The sequence below is a fragment of the Octopus bimaculoides genome, chromosome 2 (genome assembly GCF_001194135.2).
Source record: "Octopus bimaculoides isolate UCB-OBI-ISO-001 chromosome 2, ASM119413v2, whole genome shotgun sequence".
NCBI lineage: Eukaryota > Metazoa > Mollusca > Cephalopoda > Octopoda > Octopodidae > Octopus > Octopus bimaculoides.
This window is the reverse complement of record NC_068982.1, coordinates 8,012,174-8,031,418: the sequence shown is the minus strand read 5'-3', so window position 1 is coordinate 8,031,418 and position 19,245 is coordinate 8,012,174. Positions and strand designations below refer to the sequence as shown.

At 36.4% G+C, this 19,245-nt stretch overlaps 1 protein-coding gene across 1 annotated transcript in view; it reads left to right on the top strand.

The window, feature by feature from the left end:
• LOC106867733 (SCO-spondin) overlaps nucleotides 1-19,245 on the top strand; it is a 133,446-nt gene that overhangs the window by 91,000 nt on the left and 23,201 nt on the right. Inside the window, exons 26-27 of the mRNA XM_014912695.2 lie at nucleotides 5,292-5,388; nucleotides 15,367-15,509. Coding sequence (XP_014768181.2) covers nucleotides 5,292-5,388; nucleotides 15,367-15,509 — 240 coding nt within the window. The remainder of the gene's footprint in view (nucleotides 1-5,291; nucleotides 5,389-15,366; nucleotides 15,510-19,245) is intronic.

Below are 19,245 nucleotides of genomic sequence, written 5' to 3'. Positions count from 1 at the left end.
GGCACATAAAAGACACCATTTCGAGCGTGGCCGTTTTCGTGCAGGTGACACGTAAAAGCACCCACTACACTCTCTGAGTGGTTGGCGTTAGGAAGGGCATCCAGCTGTAGAAACTCTGCCAAATCAGACTGGAGCCTGGTGTTGCCATCCGGTTTCACCAGTCCTCAGTCAAATCGTCCAACCCATGCTAGCATGGAAAGCGGACGTTAAACGATGATGATGATGATGAACTGAACCATATACACCTAAATTCCCCCGCTTCACCCTGAAAGACCATAAGCTCAACTTCTCCACTAAGCCTTCTATTAAACTGATCTGCCTCACTAAATTAGACTTGAGTCAAATTAATAAATGCATTATCAATCAAATTCTACCTCTAGTTAAGACTAACATTAAGCTTCCACTTTGTACTGGTAACTTCATCACTTGGTTCCACTCTCTTCCTCATAAACAGCACACCCATTTCCTTCAGTTTGACATCTCAAATTATTATTCTTTAATATCACCAATCCTGTTAAATAAAGCCTTAATCTTCGCTTGAAAGTATGCATCCATTTCTCAATCTGACATTGAGAAATGGATGGGTATGTATAAATATCTGTGATTATGTTTCTTTGACTATATTGTACTGAAGATGGGAAATAAACTATTTTTACTGCTTTAATCCTGAAATTGGACCCTATATGTGATTATTAATTTTAGTATATAACCTGAGTATCTCGTTTGAAATTGACACTAAGGCAGTCAATTTCGTAGACGTTATCCTGGGCTTAAATACAAATCTATATCACCCTTTCCTTAAAAGCCAATCAATTTTTACAAAATATCAACGTCCAATCAAATCACCCTAAAGTTACCTTTAATAATATAGTCACAGGCATTTCTATCAGAATCTCCAACATATCTGCTAATGAAGAAATTTTTAACAACCATGCCCTCCCTGTATTATGATCAGGCTCTCCAGATAAGTGGCTTCCATGAAAAGATCTCTTATATCCCCAATACGAAGCTTAAAACAAAAATTGCACGTCTCTTTCCTTATACTAGCGCCGAATCCACAGACCTTTCTTCCACTCAACATCAATCCATCAACTCTCAAAAAGAAAACCTCCTGTACATCACACCCGACAGCCCCACTGGCTGCCTCAAACTTATAATAACTATAAGCCTCCCTATCTAGATCTACACCCTCTAAACATTCTAAAGGCAGGAAGCGAGAGATCTTATGGTTTGCAGCACCTTTCTCCCTCCAAGTTAAACCTCCACCTAAACTTTTCGGATCTTTCTGATTTGGCGGGCGCCACTCGTTTTCTTAACGAAACACTTTCAAACTTGGGACACTGGTAGAATGTGTCATATAAAGCATCTTTTACTCTTAGTGTTATTGAGAAAAATTTATGTTTTTAAAGTTATTACGTGTTAAAATTGTCGTATTTCGGTAATTTCAACAAATCACTGACGCTTATTGAGGTGAAAACAATTACTGCTCTGGAATGTAAACAACATGTTCTACCGGTGTAATGGGATCTTTTCCCTTGAATAAAATAAGTGCTGTTGTTTGTCAACAACTATCGGCGGTACTGTTATTTATGACATCGTTTGTGTTTGTACTGGTTTTAGCTTTAGGGTTTTAGGGTTAGGTTTATGAGTATTTTTGCAAAAATACTCATAACCCTAACTCTAACCCTAACCCAAACTCTAAAACCCGAACCCTAACCCTAAAACCCTAAAGCTAAAACCAGTACAAACACACGAACAATTTCATAAATAATAGTACCGCCGATAGTTATTGACAAACAACGGCACTAATTTTATTCAAGGGAAAAGATCCCATTACACCGGTAGAACATGTTGTTTACACTCCAGAGCAGTAATTGTTTTCACCTCAATAGACGTCAGTGATTGGTTGAAATTACCGAAATACGACAACTTTTAACATGAAATAATTTCGAATATAAAATATTTTTCTCTGTTCTATACGACAAAATATACAAGTATAGGAAGTTTTAAAGTGTTTCGGTAGAAAACACACTAAATAAAACATAAATAAAAAGTGACGCCTGCCAAATCAGAAAGATCCAACTTTTCTTTAAAATCCTAAACTTTAACCTCCCACTATAGCATAAATACTACCCCATCTTAAATAAATCATCAGATAAAATCTCCTACTCCACCACACCTAATTTGGGATCCATAATTGCCCCTCTAACAGACACAAACTACAATGCCAGTCCTTGGAACCTGCAATTTGATACACTGCACCCCAAATTAAGTGGAAATAATACAACCCTCAACTAAATAATGACAGATTTGAGGCATCTTCTCACAACACGCCCCATGTGACTACATATACTAGCATAGATACCCCGCTCTTAATCTAATACTAATCGTACTTCCAGTTTTTGTTCACTAATAATGGACCACTGGAATTTGACTTCCTCGGTGGTAAACTCCAACTGTAGAGCAGGTAGGAAAACTTGCAATTGTTGGGTTTCTCAACTTTGGCCTCTTACAGGTTTGTCTGCATAAAAATGTAATCTATAAGTGCCATGTTATAACACCATGCTCTCACCAAGTAAGGGCTTATATTGGCAGCACTGTCAATTTCAAGCACTGATACCATGCACACATGAACTCTTTCTCTAATCCAAATTCTAAATTATCTACCTCCTTAGCAACTGATATACAGAACTCTAAATCTCAAAATGCTCCCTATACCCTATCTTTGTCCATTGTAAGTGAGGCTCCTTCATGCAGTGCAAACATCAGTATGTGTAAACTATGTTTAAGAGAATCAATAACCATCCTTCACCAGCACAACCCCTCATTACTTAATAGATTCTCAGATGTAATACTGTCTTGTAAACACGGGTTCTACTTGTCATTTGCCTGATTTATTAAATCTGTGTAATCTCATAACTATAAGTATCCTTAATTAAAATTAACCTTAAGGTATGACTAGGTTAGCCTAGCCACGTACCACCTCAACTAATACCATCCCTCTTATTAAACTATTCTTTCTCATCGTTACCTTTGCAAATTCCTCTAACCTACTACATTTCACTTCCTTCATAGCCTCTACACCCTCACAAGTGGTATTCTTTCCCTTCTCCCCTTTAACCATAAGCACTTAGTACCACCCCACTCATTTTGATACAGACCATGTATCTAATGATATTACACCACTATATTTAGTGGCTATTTAAGCAATGGGTTTGTGGAACTGAAGAAGGAGCAAAAGCACACGAAATATGCACACACATCCATTACCTACTTTTTCTATCTTTGATCGCTTTGCACAGGCCCAGGAACAGGGGGCACAAGTGCACCCACTAAAATTTTTGTGGGGTGCAAAATCAAAATTTACACCCCTACTTACTTTTCTCAGGTTTAGAAAACAGTGAGTAAAAAGTGATTGGTCAAAAGTAGCTTGAATTAGGTTTCTTCTCAAAGAGCAAAGAACATAAATAATAAATATAAAAAAAAACATGACCTTATTTGTAAAAGATTTTGGGCCTGATTTTGCAACCCCAAAGCAAATTTCAATCCTGAGCCAGTGTTGCTTTATTGTTTACATTGGATATTTGTATAAGAAACTTTGAAACAAATCAGTGCTGGCTATAATTTCTATAGAAAATCCATAGAGATAATCTTAACATGGGATTTAATAACACTGCTAACACAGTAGAACACAGTATTGACTTCTAAAGCATTTGATATACTTAGTAGTATGATATGGATGCATAACGAAATACTGGTTCCCTGCAAGTCATTAATATTCATGTACTACCTGCCAGGAATGTCTCTAATATGTAAATTAATATATCCAATAATGTTACACCGCTATATTTAGTGGCTAATTAAGCAATGAGTCCGTGGATGATTAATGGGTTGGATAGGTGTTGATGAAGTAGCTAAAACTCTTGAAATATGGCATATACACCCATTATCTATTTTTCCATCTTTGATCGCATTGTTGTTTGCATTACACGTATTCGGATACAAAACATCATAACAGATCAGTGCTGACGATAACTTCTACAGAAAATCTGTGGATATAACCTTAACATCTGATATATATATATATATATATATATATATACAAGTTCTTCCACCAATGTGGCAGAATCTGCATGAGTACTGAATAGCAATATTGACATCCTACTTAAAGGCAGTGAGCTGGCAGAATCGTTAGCATGCTGGACATCGCTATGTTCTGAGTTCAAATTCTGCCGAGGTCAACTTTGCCTTTCATCCTTTTGGGGTCGATAAATTAACACTTTCATTACCAACCCGACTGAAGCTGGTTCTGGCTCTGAGTACAAATGTCTTGTTTTCATAAGTTTTGAATTAAAATCTTCCACCAAACTTTAGTCACAATTTATATTCCTAACACTAGCTGAATGATTAAGTTATTTTACTAAATTTTTTGCTATATTTAAAGTAATTGAAAGAAACACAGAGCATCTCAAAATAAATACAGTAACAGAAGGGTTAAGTACCAGTCAAGGACTGGGGTTGATGTGATTGACTATCCTCCTCCCCACAAATTCCAGAGTTTGTGCCTGCAAAAGAAATTATTAATATTCTACTTAAGGTGAAATGTACTATAAGAATGTCATAATACTGCAGTATCCATATTGAGAAAGCATGTTATATAGATATATATTATTAAAAAGCACACAAGTATCAGTAGCAAAGGTAAGTTGAATTCATGTGATCTAGCAGTTCTACTGCCAGTGCTGGACATTTTTCATCTGCTATTGTTAGTTGTGTGCTTCTGAGCATTGTATGTCTAAACGAGATGCTTTATCAAAACGAATACTGCAGTATTGTGGAATTTTTACAGTATACCCACAATAAGTAGGATATACAGATTGCTTTTCAGTACTAATACTATATATAGAGATATAAATATACACATAAATAAATACATACAAACACACACACACACACACACACACACACACATATATATATATATATATATATATATATATATATAGGAATAAGGGCATATAGCAATTTAAAAGTAGTATAAAAATAAAAAAATATAAAAATATGAAATCCATTAATCTCTCAGTAGTCTTGTGAATGAAGAGTTGTATTCATAAGTTTGACACTCTTGTTACTTCTTGAAGTGATGATTTCATGTACAACATTACATTGTTTCTAAATTTGCTCAGTTTATAAGGAAATGAAAAATATTTCTTTAATATTACCCAGAACATAAACTGCTAAAAGATCAGGATGAATTACCATCAGAGTATTATTTATTTTAATTTTTATAGGAGAAGACTGTATTAAACCGGAAGAGTGTCCTTGTTTGCATGAAGGGAAAATATATCCATCTGGAGCTATTGTTAGTTTTAACGAGTGTTATAACTGGTGAGTTTTTGCATTTATTTACTTTCTCTTAAATTTATATTCCTGACAGGAGTTTGTCAGATTTGTAATGCCAGAATGCTGAAGAAAGTGCCTTGCACTTTGTAGTCGTGACTCTTTATATTCTAAATTCAAATTTGTTGATATCACCTTTGTCTTTCAATCTTTTAGTGTCAGTAAGATATTTGACAGTCATATATCGGGGTTGGTACTATTCACTAGTTCTTCCTCCTGTCAAATTTCTGATCTTGTGTTTTAAATAAAAATACAGAGATTTAAATAACAGTAAATGTGTATTAAATATGAAATTGTCTGTTTATCTAGCAGATAATGTCATAATACAGTGTTTATGACCAGAACAAATCCTAAGGATGCATACGCACATGCATACACACATGCACACACTCACACGACACATGTACATATTTTATACATACATCTCTTTTTAGGATTCGTTCTAGTCATCGACATCAAATTTCTGAATAATAGATGATTGCATTAAACACTAATGGGGTATCCTGTCGGCTAGTAATGAAATGATGACAAAATTAATTGTATGTAAGTTTACATATGATAAATTTACCTGAAGTTGTTTATAAAAGAATGACAGAATGAGGGGACAAAGCTTCTTTGGTGGAATCAATAATGTAGCTGCTCAGCAACTCCATATGACATGTAGAAAACCTTGCCTCTTTTTATGTACACTCATAAGATTGTGTTTGTAAATATTTTACATTATGAATATATATAGATACCTCAATTATTATTTAAAACCGTTTGACTCAACTCCCATGCAACTTAAGGTTTTGTAGGCTCCTTATAAAATCCTAGCTCATCAGGCACAGGCAGCTGAATGGAAAGGTGCAAGAAGTCCAAGATGGCTACTGGGAATTGGGCTGCTGTTGCTCAAAACAGGTCACATGGTGTTATGAGCAGTGGACCTGAAATTCCAGCAACATCAAATCCATTAAAAAAGAGAATTTGAAGTTCTTGGACTGCATGGCTGGACAGAAAGCTGGAGATGCCTTGCGGTCTGGCTGGTCTTCAAAGAGACCTGAGCAACAATGGATCCATGGCTTGCAAGGATGTGTGTGTGAGCTCTTTCAGCACATGGGTGTGCATGTTTTGTGTGTGTGTGTGTGTGACAGAGAGAGAGTGTGTGAGAGTGTATGAGTGAGTGAGTGAGTGAGTATGTTTGTGTGAGAGAGTGTGTGAAAGTGTATGAGAGAGTGTGTGTGAGTGAGTGCATGTGTGTGTGTGTGTGGGAGAGCGTGTTTGTGTGAGAGTGCATGCGTGAGAGAGTGTGTGTGTGAGAGAGTGTGTGTGTGAGAGTGTGGGTGTGTGTGAGGGAGTGTGTATGCATGTGAGTAGAGAGAGTGAGTGTATGTGTGTGAGTGTATGTGTGTGAGTGTATGTGTGTGAGTGTATGTGTGTAAGTGTATGTGCATGCATGTGTGTATGCATGCGTGCATGTAAGCTGGCATGTGAGTGAGAGCTGATGGCATTATCTTGCTGGTTATGTTTGCTAGGGTGTATGTACATCCGTGTGCAGGTGTGTATCAGCCATGTGTGAATACCTACATGTGCACATATGTGAGTATATATGTCAGCTGTGTATATCAGCCGTGTATGAATGAATAGATGAGCATTAATTTTTTCTACTCTAAGCACAAGGCCTGAAATTTTGGGGGAGGGGGCCAGTCGATTAGATTGACTCCAGTACGCAACTGGTATTTTATTTATCAACCCTGAAGGCATGAATGGCAAAGTTGACCTCGGCAGAATTTGAACTCAGAACATAGCGGCAGACGAAATACCGCTAAGCATTTCACCCGGCATGCTAACGATTCTGCCAGCTCACCACCTTGTGCATTAATATCTGCTGTATGCACGTGTGTGCGTGTATATGCTTGGAATGCATGCATGGGTGTGTATGTACATATGGATGCTTGAGTATGTATTTCTGTATTTATATCTGTATGTATGAATGTATGTGTGTTTATCTGGATAAATATGTATACATGTTTACATCTGATGTGTGTGTGCATTCGTGTGCGTGTGTGTGCATTTGTGTGCGTGTGTGTATGCACACGCAGCCTTCTGACATTTGTGTGTACGTGTCTTGTGTGTGTGTGAGTGTGTGTGCATGTGAGTGCATGTATGTGAGTGAGTGTGTGTGAGTATGTGTATGCGTATGTGAGTGAGTGTGTGTTTACATCTGGTGTGTGTGTGTGTACGCATGCTTCTGACATTTGTGTGTGAGTGTGTCTGCATATGTGTGAGTATAGATGTGCATGTCTTGTGTGCATGTGAGAGTGAGTGGCAACGGTCACTCTCACAATAACAATAACAAAAACATCTTTAAATGATTATTCCGGAGCATATTCACCATCTACTTCAATTACTGCTTCCCATTTACCAACCTAATATTTGTGCTACATCCATTACAAAGCATTTTTTTCTTGATGATCTCTGACAACTATATCTGGACTATTAGCCTTAATTTCTCTATCTGTCATATCCCAGAGTATGGCTGCTTTCTCATTTTCTGTGACCTTTTCTAGTGTGTGCCTATACCATCTTTTTTCTGTTGTTATTCCATAGTATTGGCATAGCTTCCAGTGTATATAGGTTCCAACTCTGTCGTTACTGCTTCTTCTCCATCACCGCATATTCTGCAGTTACTTGTATTTCTTTTTATCACATGTTTTTAATGATTTCTGGTGGGGAGGCTTTGAACTTGTGCTGCAATTAAAAATCCTTCTGTCTCTGTTTTGAGTCCTCAGCTTCTCAGTCATTGTTGGGATTTTGCTTTGTCTATTTCTTTTCTGTTTAGTTTAACACAATATTTGCAATAAAGGGGTTTTTTCTTGCCTATTATTATCATCATCATCATTATCATTACTATTATTATGTGATTAAAAACTCACAGCTTTTTTGCTGGATATGATGGAAAGTGTCAGCTGTCCACAGCCAGCAGACTAAGGTGACACTTGTTTACTGGTCATGCTTCAAAAACCCTGGGAAGAATTCTTGCAGTTCCAAGCAATGCTGACTTTTGTAGGCGTTCTACCTTCACACTTGCATCAATCTTTTTCAGCCATGTTGGTAGTTGAGTGATGATATTTCCAACTGCACCAATTACTATTCGTATCATGTCTACTCTCCTCATTGACCACAACTTTCGTATTTCCCACTTCGAATCATCATAGTTTATTTTTTATTTTTCTTTCACATTGATCCTGTTGTCAATGGGGCATGCTATGTTGATTATTATCATACATGTTCTTTCTTTTTTATTCGCCACAACAATGTCCAGTTTCTGATGTCTGGTTGGGTGATTGCACTGGATCATTGCATCCCATAGAATTTTGCAATTCTCATTTTCGGTGACTCCTTCTGGAGTTTTCTCTTTGTAGACAGTGATTTCCACAGAGCTCCCAATGGATCATTCTTGCCATATTGTCATAGCATCTTTTGTATTCATGTTGTGCCAATTTCGGGCATTTGCTAGTGATGTGCCATACCCTTTCACTATTATTATTATCATTACTATTAAGACAGTAAGCTAGTAGAATTGTTAGCACTGGGAAAAATGCTTAGCAGCATTTCATCTGTCTTTATGTTCTAAGTTCAAATTCTACCAAGGCTGACTTTGCCTTTCACCCTTTCAGGGTCAATAAGTTAAGTACCAGTTGAACACTGGGGTCAATGTAATTGACTATCCCATCCCCCAAAATTTCAGGCCTTATACCTATAGTAGAAAGGATTATTATTATTATTATTGAGAGAGCAGTGCATGTCATCAAAATGATACTGGGGTAAAATATACGAAATCTAGTAATCCCATCACAACTACCCATCTGATAAGGGTACACCAGACACATGCATCACAACCATACGTGTGCGACATAGTGATCTCATATCAAGATAAACAGTGCATGACCTTGCCAGTGGGCCCAGTTAGAGTTTTCTTCAGGTTGAGTAGCCTGTCCTACTCAAAAGCTCTCTAAATAAGGGTCGTCTAAGGATTTTGAACAAAACACTGGTGTATCCAGAAGTGAATTATTGAAACTTCCAAAAATTCTTCTCCACCCACTACTTCTGCTCATGATCAGAGATGCACATATCGTCAGCCACTAAGGGACATGCTCAACTGGTTAAGGTCAAACAAGTGACAGGCAAATCTGTGGTATTGAGCAGAATATTTGCTGTAGCCCATCTTTTATACCAAGACAAAACAATGTGCATGATAACACTTCCAATCAGTTAGATCAAGAGCCAGGAGAGCCATTACCTGGTACTGCATGAGGACATTTTTTTTTTATTTTTTTATTTTTATTATTACTATTATTATTATTATTATTATTATTATTATTATCATTATCATTATTATTATTATTATTTGTTTGGCTTTTGCTTTGTATTTGTACAAGTTGACTCCAAGTCTTAGCTAGAGACCTCAAGAGACAAGTTAGAAGTTTGAGTTGGTGTTATGCCTAGGTGTCATGTATTTGGTTTTGAACAAAGTATTGTTCTAGAGAATGTCTGTGAAAACATTAGAAAATTAGAAGTTTGTTCTAAAAGTAATTTGATTATAAGATGATAGTGTGATCTTAAGATGAGAGTAAAAGTTGTTTCCTGTTATGTTCATTTGAAAGTAATTTGATGCTATTTTCAGATTAAAATATTTTGGGGATTACATAGCCAATATTTTTCTTAGGATATGAGCAGTTCCCATGAGCACCATTTTTTAAATTTCTTCTTTTGGATTTCCTGGTATCTGGGACAGTTAGTAATGAGCCTCTTTTGCTATCAATCCTAGGGCACCTATGACAATAGGTATTGTTTTACTCTTGAAGTTCCACATTTTGCCAATTTCTATTTCAAAATTTTTATACTCGCTCAGTTTTTGGTAGGTCTTGACAGATACGTTTTAGCAATTGGGAGTCATATCAATGACTTTTTGTCTGAAATCCTTCAATATAATGTCTGGCCTATTTGCATCTTTCTGTCAGTTTGAACAGTAAAGTTCCAAAGGAGTGAGATGTGGTTATTTTCAAGCACTGGAGGTGGTTTGTGTTCCCACCAGTTTTTATCATAGTTCCAAGTCTTTGCAAATTACCCAGTGAAAATATTGTGCTGTTCTATCATGCCTTTGGAGATACTCTGCAGATGCAAGAAGGTTGCACATGGAGACAACATGATCAATGGTTTCATTTTGTTGTTTACATACATGACATGTTGGGCTACTGCCATTCTTTAAGATGTTAGCCTGATAGCTCCTTGTAGGTAGGCATTGATCTTGGACTGCTAAACTCTTCTGTCTCTGATTTTAAACCAGAACACTAACCGTTGATGGGTTAGAGCTTTGCCAACATCAGCATTATTAGCTCTCTTTGGGTATTTGCCATTGTGAGGTTTTTCTTGCCGTTTATCAGTAAGAATATCGAAAGCAGCAGTTTTAGCAATGGTTTTCATACGCTTAGCGTTTTCTGTGCTTGTTTCCAGTACATCTAATTTTAGGATTTGTTGCACCGGGAATTCACTTAGATATTTTTTTGCCTGTTTTGTAACTGAATATGAGATTTTCAGGTAAGTGTTTAGGCCAGTTGTGACAATTTTCAAGGTAAATTTCAGTTGTAAAAGTCCACAGCCATTCTCTTTTCTTGGCCGGTAAAGTTGTTCTATATCTGCCTTAGGGTGGTGCGTTCTATCTATTGTCAGCAATTTTTATATTATTCTGTCTCGATTACATATTTCAGTAATTGACTGGTTAATAATATTGAAACTGTAAGTCATGATCAGTATGGCTAAAATATTGATTACTTTGATCCTGTTTCTTGCATTCAGCTCTGTTTTGAGTATTGCCCTTACCCTGCAATAACATTCTTTTCTGATCTTTTCCCTCATCATTGAATGTTTGATTCTATCACCTTCAAATACCCCTCGGTATTTGTAGCTCTCTGCTAGTTCTAACTCCTTTATAGCATTCTGTTGGTCAAAATTAACGTTGGATATTTCTATCATTTTTTCTCTGATAAAGGTAGCTTTTGCACATTTATCAAAGCCAAATTCCATCCTGATGTCATTACTGAACTGTTTAACAATTGCTAGTAAGCCCTGTAGTTACTGGTCATTTTTTGTAAAGAGCTTTAAATTATCCATAAAACCGAGATGGTTTATATTTTTATCAAAAATGTTCTTGCCATATTGTACATCATTGAACAATTTTGAGAGAGGAATTAAAATTAGACAAAAGACGAGTGGTGGTAGAAAGTCACCTTGGAAAATGCCACATAAAATTCTTACATCTCCAGCATTGAGAGATTCATTGTCACTGTTCAAAGTCAGTGTGGTTCTCCATGATCTCATACTTACAGGTAAGAAGTTTCGCAGAGCAAGTGCTATTTTATAAACTTCCAGACATATCATAATCCAGCTATGTGGTAGACTATCAAAAGCATTTTTATAGTCTATCCAGTCTATGGACAAGTTCTTGTGTTGTTTGTGACAATCTTCCAAGATCATTTTATTGATGAGTAGCTGATCTTTACAACCATAGGACCCACATTTACACCCTTTTCCTTCATTACGGAAAATGTCACTTTTTATTTAAAAGTTATACATGTATTCAGGCAAGAAAGATGTTAGTATTTTATATATTGTTGTTATGCAGGTTGTGGGTCTAGAATTTTTTGATTCATTTGTTTCTTCATTTTTTTGAAGTAGAAATATAATACCATTAACTAACCAAGAGGGAATCATATTAGGTTGCTGCAAATCATTGTTGTAAAGTCCTGTCAGCAGTTCATGACTCTCTGGGAAAGCGCTCAACCAGACGTTAGGAATTTTATCCTTTCCTGGAGACTTCCATTTGCTTGATATCTTGAGAGCAGATCATACATCCTCTACCTTGATACCCTCCCAATTTTGCTCTTCTAGGGACGCTGAGTCAATAGATATTCTATCAATCCAAAGGGCCTTTTTATTGTGCTGTTTTTCTTCTGCCCAAATTTTCTCCTAAAATTCCTGCACTTCTTTTGATGGGACAGGCTTACTGATATTTTATTGATCTTCCTGTAAAAACTGTTTGGGTTATTTTTAAACATGTTATTGTCCTTGGAGAACCTAGCATGCTTTTCATACAGTGCTATGCAGGTGGCTTTAGTTGATACCTTTTGCTTGATAGTTTTTATGGTGGTATTGATGTCAAGTATGGATTTTATATTATACTTTTTCTTTAATTTTCGGATTTTTGTCAGTTTGATATTCTTGTCAAACTTAGAGTTTTTTAAACATTCTATGTCAGAATTAAGTAACTGAATTTGTTGTTGGATATGCTCTTGTCAGATAGGCTTTTTGTGGGAATGTTGTTATTTACTAATCTTTTCACAACATTAATTGTTCAGATTTTAGCAGATGCATAGTACAGGTGACTGAGATATAAACATTATTAGCTGAAATTATAGCTTTAATTGCAAGGCAGACTTTACCAATTGCTTTCAGGTTTTGGTTAGAGTTGCAAATTTTTGGGAGAGTGTCATGTTCATTCATACTGGTTGCTTTAATTTTCAGCCATGATTTTATTTTTTAGATCTTCTAGTTCAGTTGGGGCGATTTCTGTGTGACTTTCATCTATTTGATTTTCATCTTCCTTGATATTTATGGCTGGTTCAGAAAGTATTTCACTTTGCTTATCAGTTACATTACTGCATTCTGTCATTACTGCATTCTGACATTACTGCATTCTGTCATTACTGCATTCTGTCATTACTGCATTCTGTCGTTACTGCATTCTGACGTTACTGCATTCTGTCATTACTGCATTCTGTCGTTACTGCATTCTGTCGTTACTGCATTCTGACGTTACTGCATTCTGTCGTTACTGCATTCTGTCGTTACAGCATTCTGTCGTTACTGCATTCTGTCGTTACTGCATTGTCGTTACTGCATTCTGTCGTTACTGCATTCTGTCGTTACTGCATTCTGTCGTTACTGCATTCTGTCATTACTGCATTCTGTCATTACTGCATTTTCATCAGACCTGGGTTGCTCTGTAATTATTTCTTCAATAGTATCTTTTTTAGCTGCAGCTTCGTTCTTTTTATCCTTTACTGATTGTTTTATCTGGTGAATCTCTAATTCAGTAAGTAATTTCTTTTTGATAATGTTTCTTCTGACATTGGCAAGCTTGTTACTATCTATGTAGGAACTTGCTTCAAGGTGCTTCTCTCTCCATTACAGGTAGGCTTGTTCAGTATTGGATTTATTTGTGGGGAAATATATGGCATGATAGAAGGCCTTAAGAACTTGTTTATTATCTTCCCTGGGCAGCTTTTCATTCCATTTCTTTTGATTGTTAGATGATGAGCGTGGATGGCCATCTGCTGGAATATTCTGGTTGTGGGGTACTTCTAGCTCCTGGTGTTTTAGGAAGATTTGAACCAGTAGTTGGTCTTTCACCCCCAGTGTGATTCCTCATTTGGATGTGCAGCTCTTGTTGACCCAAGTGATGACCAATCTGGTGTGAATTTTACTTTGTTATCATTGAGATATGAAGAGCTTGGATGTTGCCATTAGGCAACAGGCCTGTCTGTTTAGCATTAACCTTTTGAGACAACACCCCCTCTGAGTTCTTTGTATGAAAACCTTCCGCATAATATAGTTTCATAAGGCTAACAGAACAGTATTTGACTTTTTTTTTTTGTTGTTGTTGACAGCAGTGGTGGTTCATAGATAAAATTAGTTGTGGGTGTTGCTTCAGAAAATTTTTAGCCGTTGTTTTAATATTTTGTAAAAGGAAACAAACATATAACATAAACTTGATTGGTTTGTGCTTTAGCCACTGCCGGATTGTGTGTTTAATTTGTTCACTGAACACTGCCATGAATTCCCTCTTGTTTTTCAAAAATCACCCCAAATCACAAAATAAGGGGGGGAAAATCTGCCCTATTTTTCAAATCCTGACAACAACACTGTAGCTAGAAGGAGAATAATAATCTAATTCTACATTTCATCACATTCATGAATATAAACACGTTTTTAAGCACAACACACATGGAGTCAAAGAGAAACAGTACCTTTCACCAGCACATCACGGTCGGCACTACGTGAACCACAGTGCTCTCTCTCCCTAGCATGCAGCTTCCTATCTCCAACATGTGAGGATGTGCACAACAGCCAAACATCGTGTTGCTGGAACTGTGAAGTGCACACTTCTATACAAGGATTTTTGCGTTTTTTTCATAAACTTGGGAATGGCTACTAACATTAAACTTAAAAATTATATAATGTACAAGTATAAAAAGAATTAAAAAAAAAAGAACTCATTATATTGAATGTTATCGATAATATCGAGTGGAAATAGGGGGTGCTGCAGTTCCGCAGTTCCTATACACGAGCCACCACTGCTTAAACATCATATTCCTATAAAATTTACCTCTATATTTTCATTTATTTATTATTTATTTATTTATAGTTTATTATTGCTTATTTATTTCTTATGTTCTTTAATTTGTTTCAGTCATTTGACTGCGGCCATGCTGAAGCACCGCCTTCAGTCAAACAAACTGACCCCAGGACTTATTCCTTGTAAGCCTAGTACTTATACTATTGGTCTCTATTGCCAAACCACTAAGTTACGGGGGACGTGAACACATCAACATCGGATGTCAAGCGATGGTGGAGGGATAAACACAGATAAACACACACACACACACACACACGACGGGCTTCTTTCAGTTTCTGTCTACCAAATCCACTCACAAGGCTTTGGTCAGTCCGAGGCTATAGTAGAAGATACTTGCCCAAGGTGCCACAGAATGGGACTGAACCCAGAACCATGTGGTTGGTAAGCAAGCTACTTACCACACAGCCACTCCTGCACCTATATTTATCTATTATTTATTTATTTAATTATCTATTTATTTATTTTCATTTATTTATTTACCACTTTATCATTTTCATTTAATTGAACAGTACTTGTGAGTCTGGAGATATGAGTTGTAAAACATGTAACTGTACTGATGGCTTCGAATGCTCCGATCATATATGCCTCAACAGCAGTAAAATCTGTAATACTATATTAGACTGCCATGATGGAACAGATGAAATGAACTGCAGTAAGTATAAACCCTTTTTATATTTGAAATGAAATAACTATTCTTTTTTTTTTTCCTTTCACTTGTTTCAGTCAGTTGACTGTGGCCATGCTGGGGCACTGCTCTTAGTCAAACAAATCGGCCTGGTACTTATACAATCAGTCTCTTTTGATGAATTGCTAAGTTACAAGGGATGTAAACACACCACCATCAGTTGTTAAGTGATGGTGGGGGACACACACAAACACACACACACACACATATATATGACGGTCTTCTTTCAGTTTCTGTTTACCAAATCCCCTCACAAGGCTTTGGTCAGCCTGAGGCTACAGTAGAAGACACTTGCCCAAAGTGCCACGCAGTGGGACTGAAACATGAACCATGTGGTTAGGAAGCAAGCTTCTTACCACACAGCCACTCCTGCACCTATGTGGATTTAAAACATAAGCATATTATACATTAATACTTTATATTTGTTGTTAGTAACCTTTATCTTTTAAGACAGAGAATGTACATTCACCATTAATTAAAATTGATATTTTTATTATCAAGTAACCTAGTGAGCATTAATTTGAAACAGTTAGCATTGTGAAAGCAATGTAAGGTAAATGTCTGTGTTTAGAAATCTTATGGAATGACTACCACCACCACCACCACCACCGCCACCGCCATCGTCATCATCATCATTATTTAATGGCTGCTTTCCAGACTGGCATGGGTTCCATGGTTTGATAAGATCCAACAAAGCCCCGTCAAGCTCCAGGGTCAGCTTTGGCATGGTTTCTACAGCTGGATTCCTTTGCTAATGCTAACCACTTTACAGAGTGTACTGGGTGCTTTTTACATGCTATCAGCACTAGTGAGACTGCCATGTAACTGTCAAGAAAGAAAAAGAACTGGCGAGAAGGGAGATGGAGAAAGTTCCCTGTACTAAAAGGGACGGAGGAATATTTGAGAGGAGAAGGTGGGGCAGGGGTTTATACCAGGTGTTGAAATGCTAAAATATAATAGAAGGGATAATCTCAAGTGCCTTGTTATACAGATGTCTGAAAGAAATAAAAGGTAGGTAATGATGGGGTGTTAAAGCAAACTTGCAACGTACAATAGGGGGAGCATAAGAGAAGATATGGACAATAAGTCATGGAAAGTTATGAGAAAGCTACAGAGTCCCTCATGTACAAGTTGTTTTAGGGTATAATTTGTAAAACATATAATAAAATCTGAAAGTTTTATTCATGTCTGTGACAACAAAATCAAATTTAATTAATTACTATAAAACAAACAAGGATTTTCCTCACCAAATAGTAGAAATTGTTTATCAAGTGGAAATAATATTTTAAAAGTTTTCATTTTACTAAACACTTGTTTTGTCTTTAAATTCTAAATGGGCTAACTTATCATCCATTCCCTTGATACTTGTTATGCAGTCAAACAAAGGATGATACAAGAGAATTGACAACAAAATGTAACCTTACAGTTATCATTAATGGTTAGCTCGTTGCCAACTAATTACACTTAACCCAGACGAATTTTTACTCATTTTCCCAAATCTGAGTAACAAAAATCTGAACTTTAATTGACACCATTTTAAACAACTAGGACACATTAACTAAATATTCTAATTTTAAATGTCATTTTGGATACATAAGAATCAGTGATAAGTGTGCATTTTAAAATTACACAAAGATGTAAAAGGAAATACCTCTATTCAACTATCTTTCATATTATATTCTTAAATTGATATCTATAATTTAAAGCAATACACCATCGAATATATTGTACAATACTTTTGGTAACAAAAGAACAAATCGATTCAATACATTGTTTATTTGTTTAAATATTTCCTATATATATTTAAACATATAAAATTTTAAAAATTATACCTCATTATTCTCATATATATATATATATATATATATATATATATATATAGTGCTAACTTTCAGAATAGCACAAGCTGTTTTCCTTCTCTGCTTTCTTTCACAACTTCATTCTCAAATATAGTGCTTTTATTTGATGGCAGCCAGTTTTTTGTGAGCAGGAACAATTTTTCTATGATTATTTTAAAAACATAAATAGCTTGTAATAAGAATTATGGAAAGTTGTAAAACCATTGCAATCTGTTTTATGACATGAAATATAAGTGCAATGAATTAGATTACTTATAGTTATGCCATTGTGGAGGCATATGGCTAAGTGGTTAGAGCAGCAGACTCACAGTTGAGGGATCGCAGGTTCGAATCTCAGGCCAGGCAATGTGTGTGTGTTTATGAGCAAAACACCTAAGCTCCACGCGGATCCGGCAGAGGGTAATGGTGAACCTCTGCTGACTCTTTCACCACAACTTTCTCACATTCTTTCCTCCTGCATCTAGCAGCTCACCTGTGATGGACCGGTGTTCCGTCCAGGCAGGGAATCTATACATCAATGAAATTGGAAACTGGTCCTTATGAGCCAGGCATGGCTTGAGAAGGAACAAACAACAACAACAACAAACATAGTTATGCCATTAAATATACCAAGATGTTGCAGAATATCTAATATGACATTTCCAGAACTCTCTGGAATTTGGTATATAGCATTCCCAAGAAATATTTTTGCATTAGCAGGATTCATATTTAGAACATTTAAGCAGATCAAAAGTCCATCTATTATCAACACTCAATTATAGATTTGTAAAATTTTAATAGAAATTAACTCTTCTACCCTCAGACACAATTGTTTACACAATAAGTTATGGACTCCTTAACACTTTTGTTTCTGGATTTATTTTGGGATGTTCTGTGTTTCTTTCAATTACTTTAAACATAACAAAGAATTTAGTAAAATAACTTAGTTATCATTCAGCTAGTGTTAGGAACATAAATTGTGACTAAGGTTTAGTGGAAGATTTAAATTCAAAACTTATGAAAACAAGACATTTGTACTCAGAGCCAGAGCCGGTTTCAGCGGTGTTGGTAATGAAAGGGTTGAGGTTATAATTTTCTCATATTTACTGGTTCAATACAAAATTTTATTGAAAATTGCAAATCTGATTATTTTAATACATACAAGCATAAGCCACATGTACTTTTGTTAGTAATTTCACTCAGCTATGATTATAAAACACCAGAAAAAAACCACCGTTCTGCTTCAACAAAATTGATGATTTTTTATTTACAATACTTTTGTATAACATATTTTCAGACATAATTTTAATTCTCAGCATGTTCTCGGGAGTGGCCATAGGAACGAGAATGGGCCCCAACTATGCAAACCTGTTCGTTGGCTACGTTGAAGCCCAAATATTCTCAAGTTTCATTGGTCCCACTCCTGAACTATATGGCCGTTATATTAACGACTGTATTGGTGTAACCTCACTCTCCTGCTAACATATAGACTCCTTCCTCTCCTATGTCAAATCTTTCCATCCTGCTCTCCACTTCTCCTGCACTATCTCTGACAACTCTGTCTCCTTTCTTGACATTTCGGTCAGCATTCATCACTCCACTCTTACCACCTCCATCCACTACAAACACACAGACTCACATTCATACCTCAACTTCTCCTCCTCCCAACCTAAACACACCAAGCTATCCACCCCCTATTCCCAATTCCTCCATCTACGCAGGCTCTATGGTGATGACTATAACTTTGAGAATCAGTCTCAACTCATGGCTCGCCACTTCATCCTATGTGGATATCCCCTCACCACTGTCCACACCACCCTTGCCAGAGCACGTTTCGTGGCCTGTGCATTTGCTATCTCCCCCAA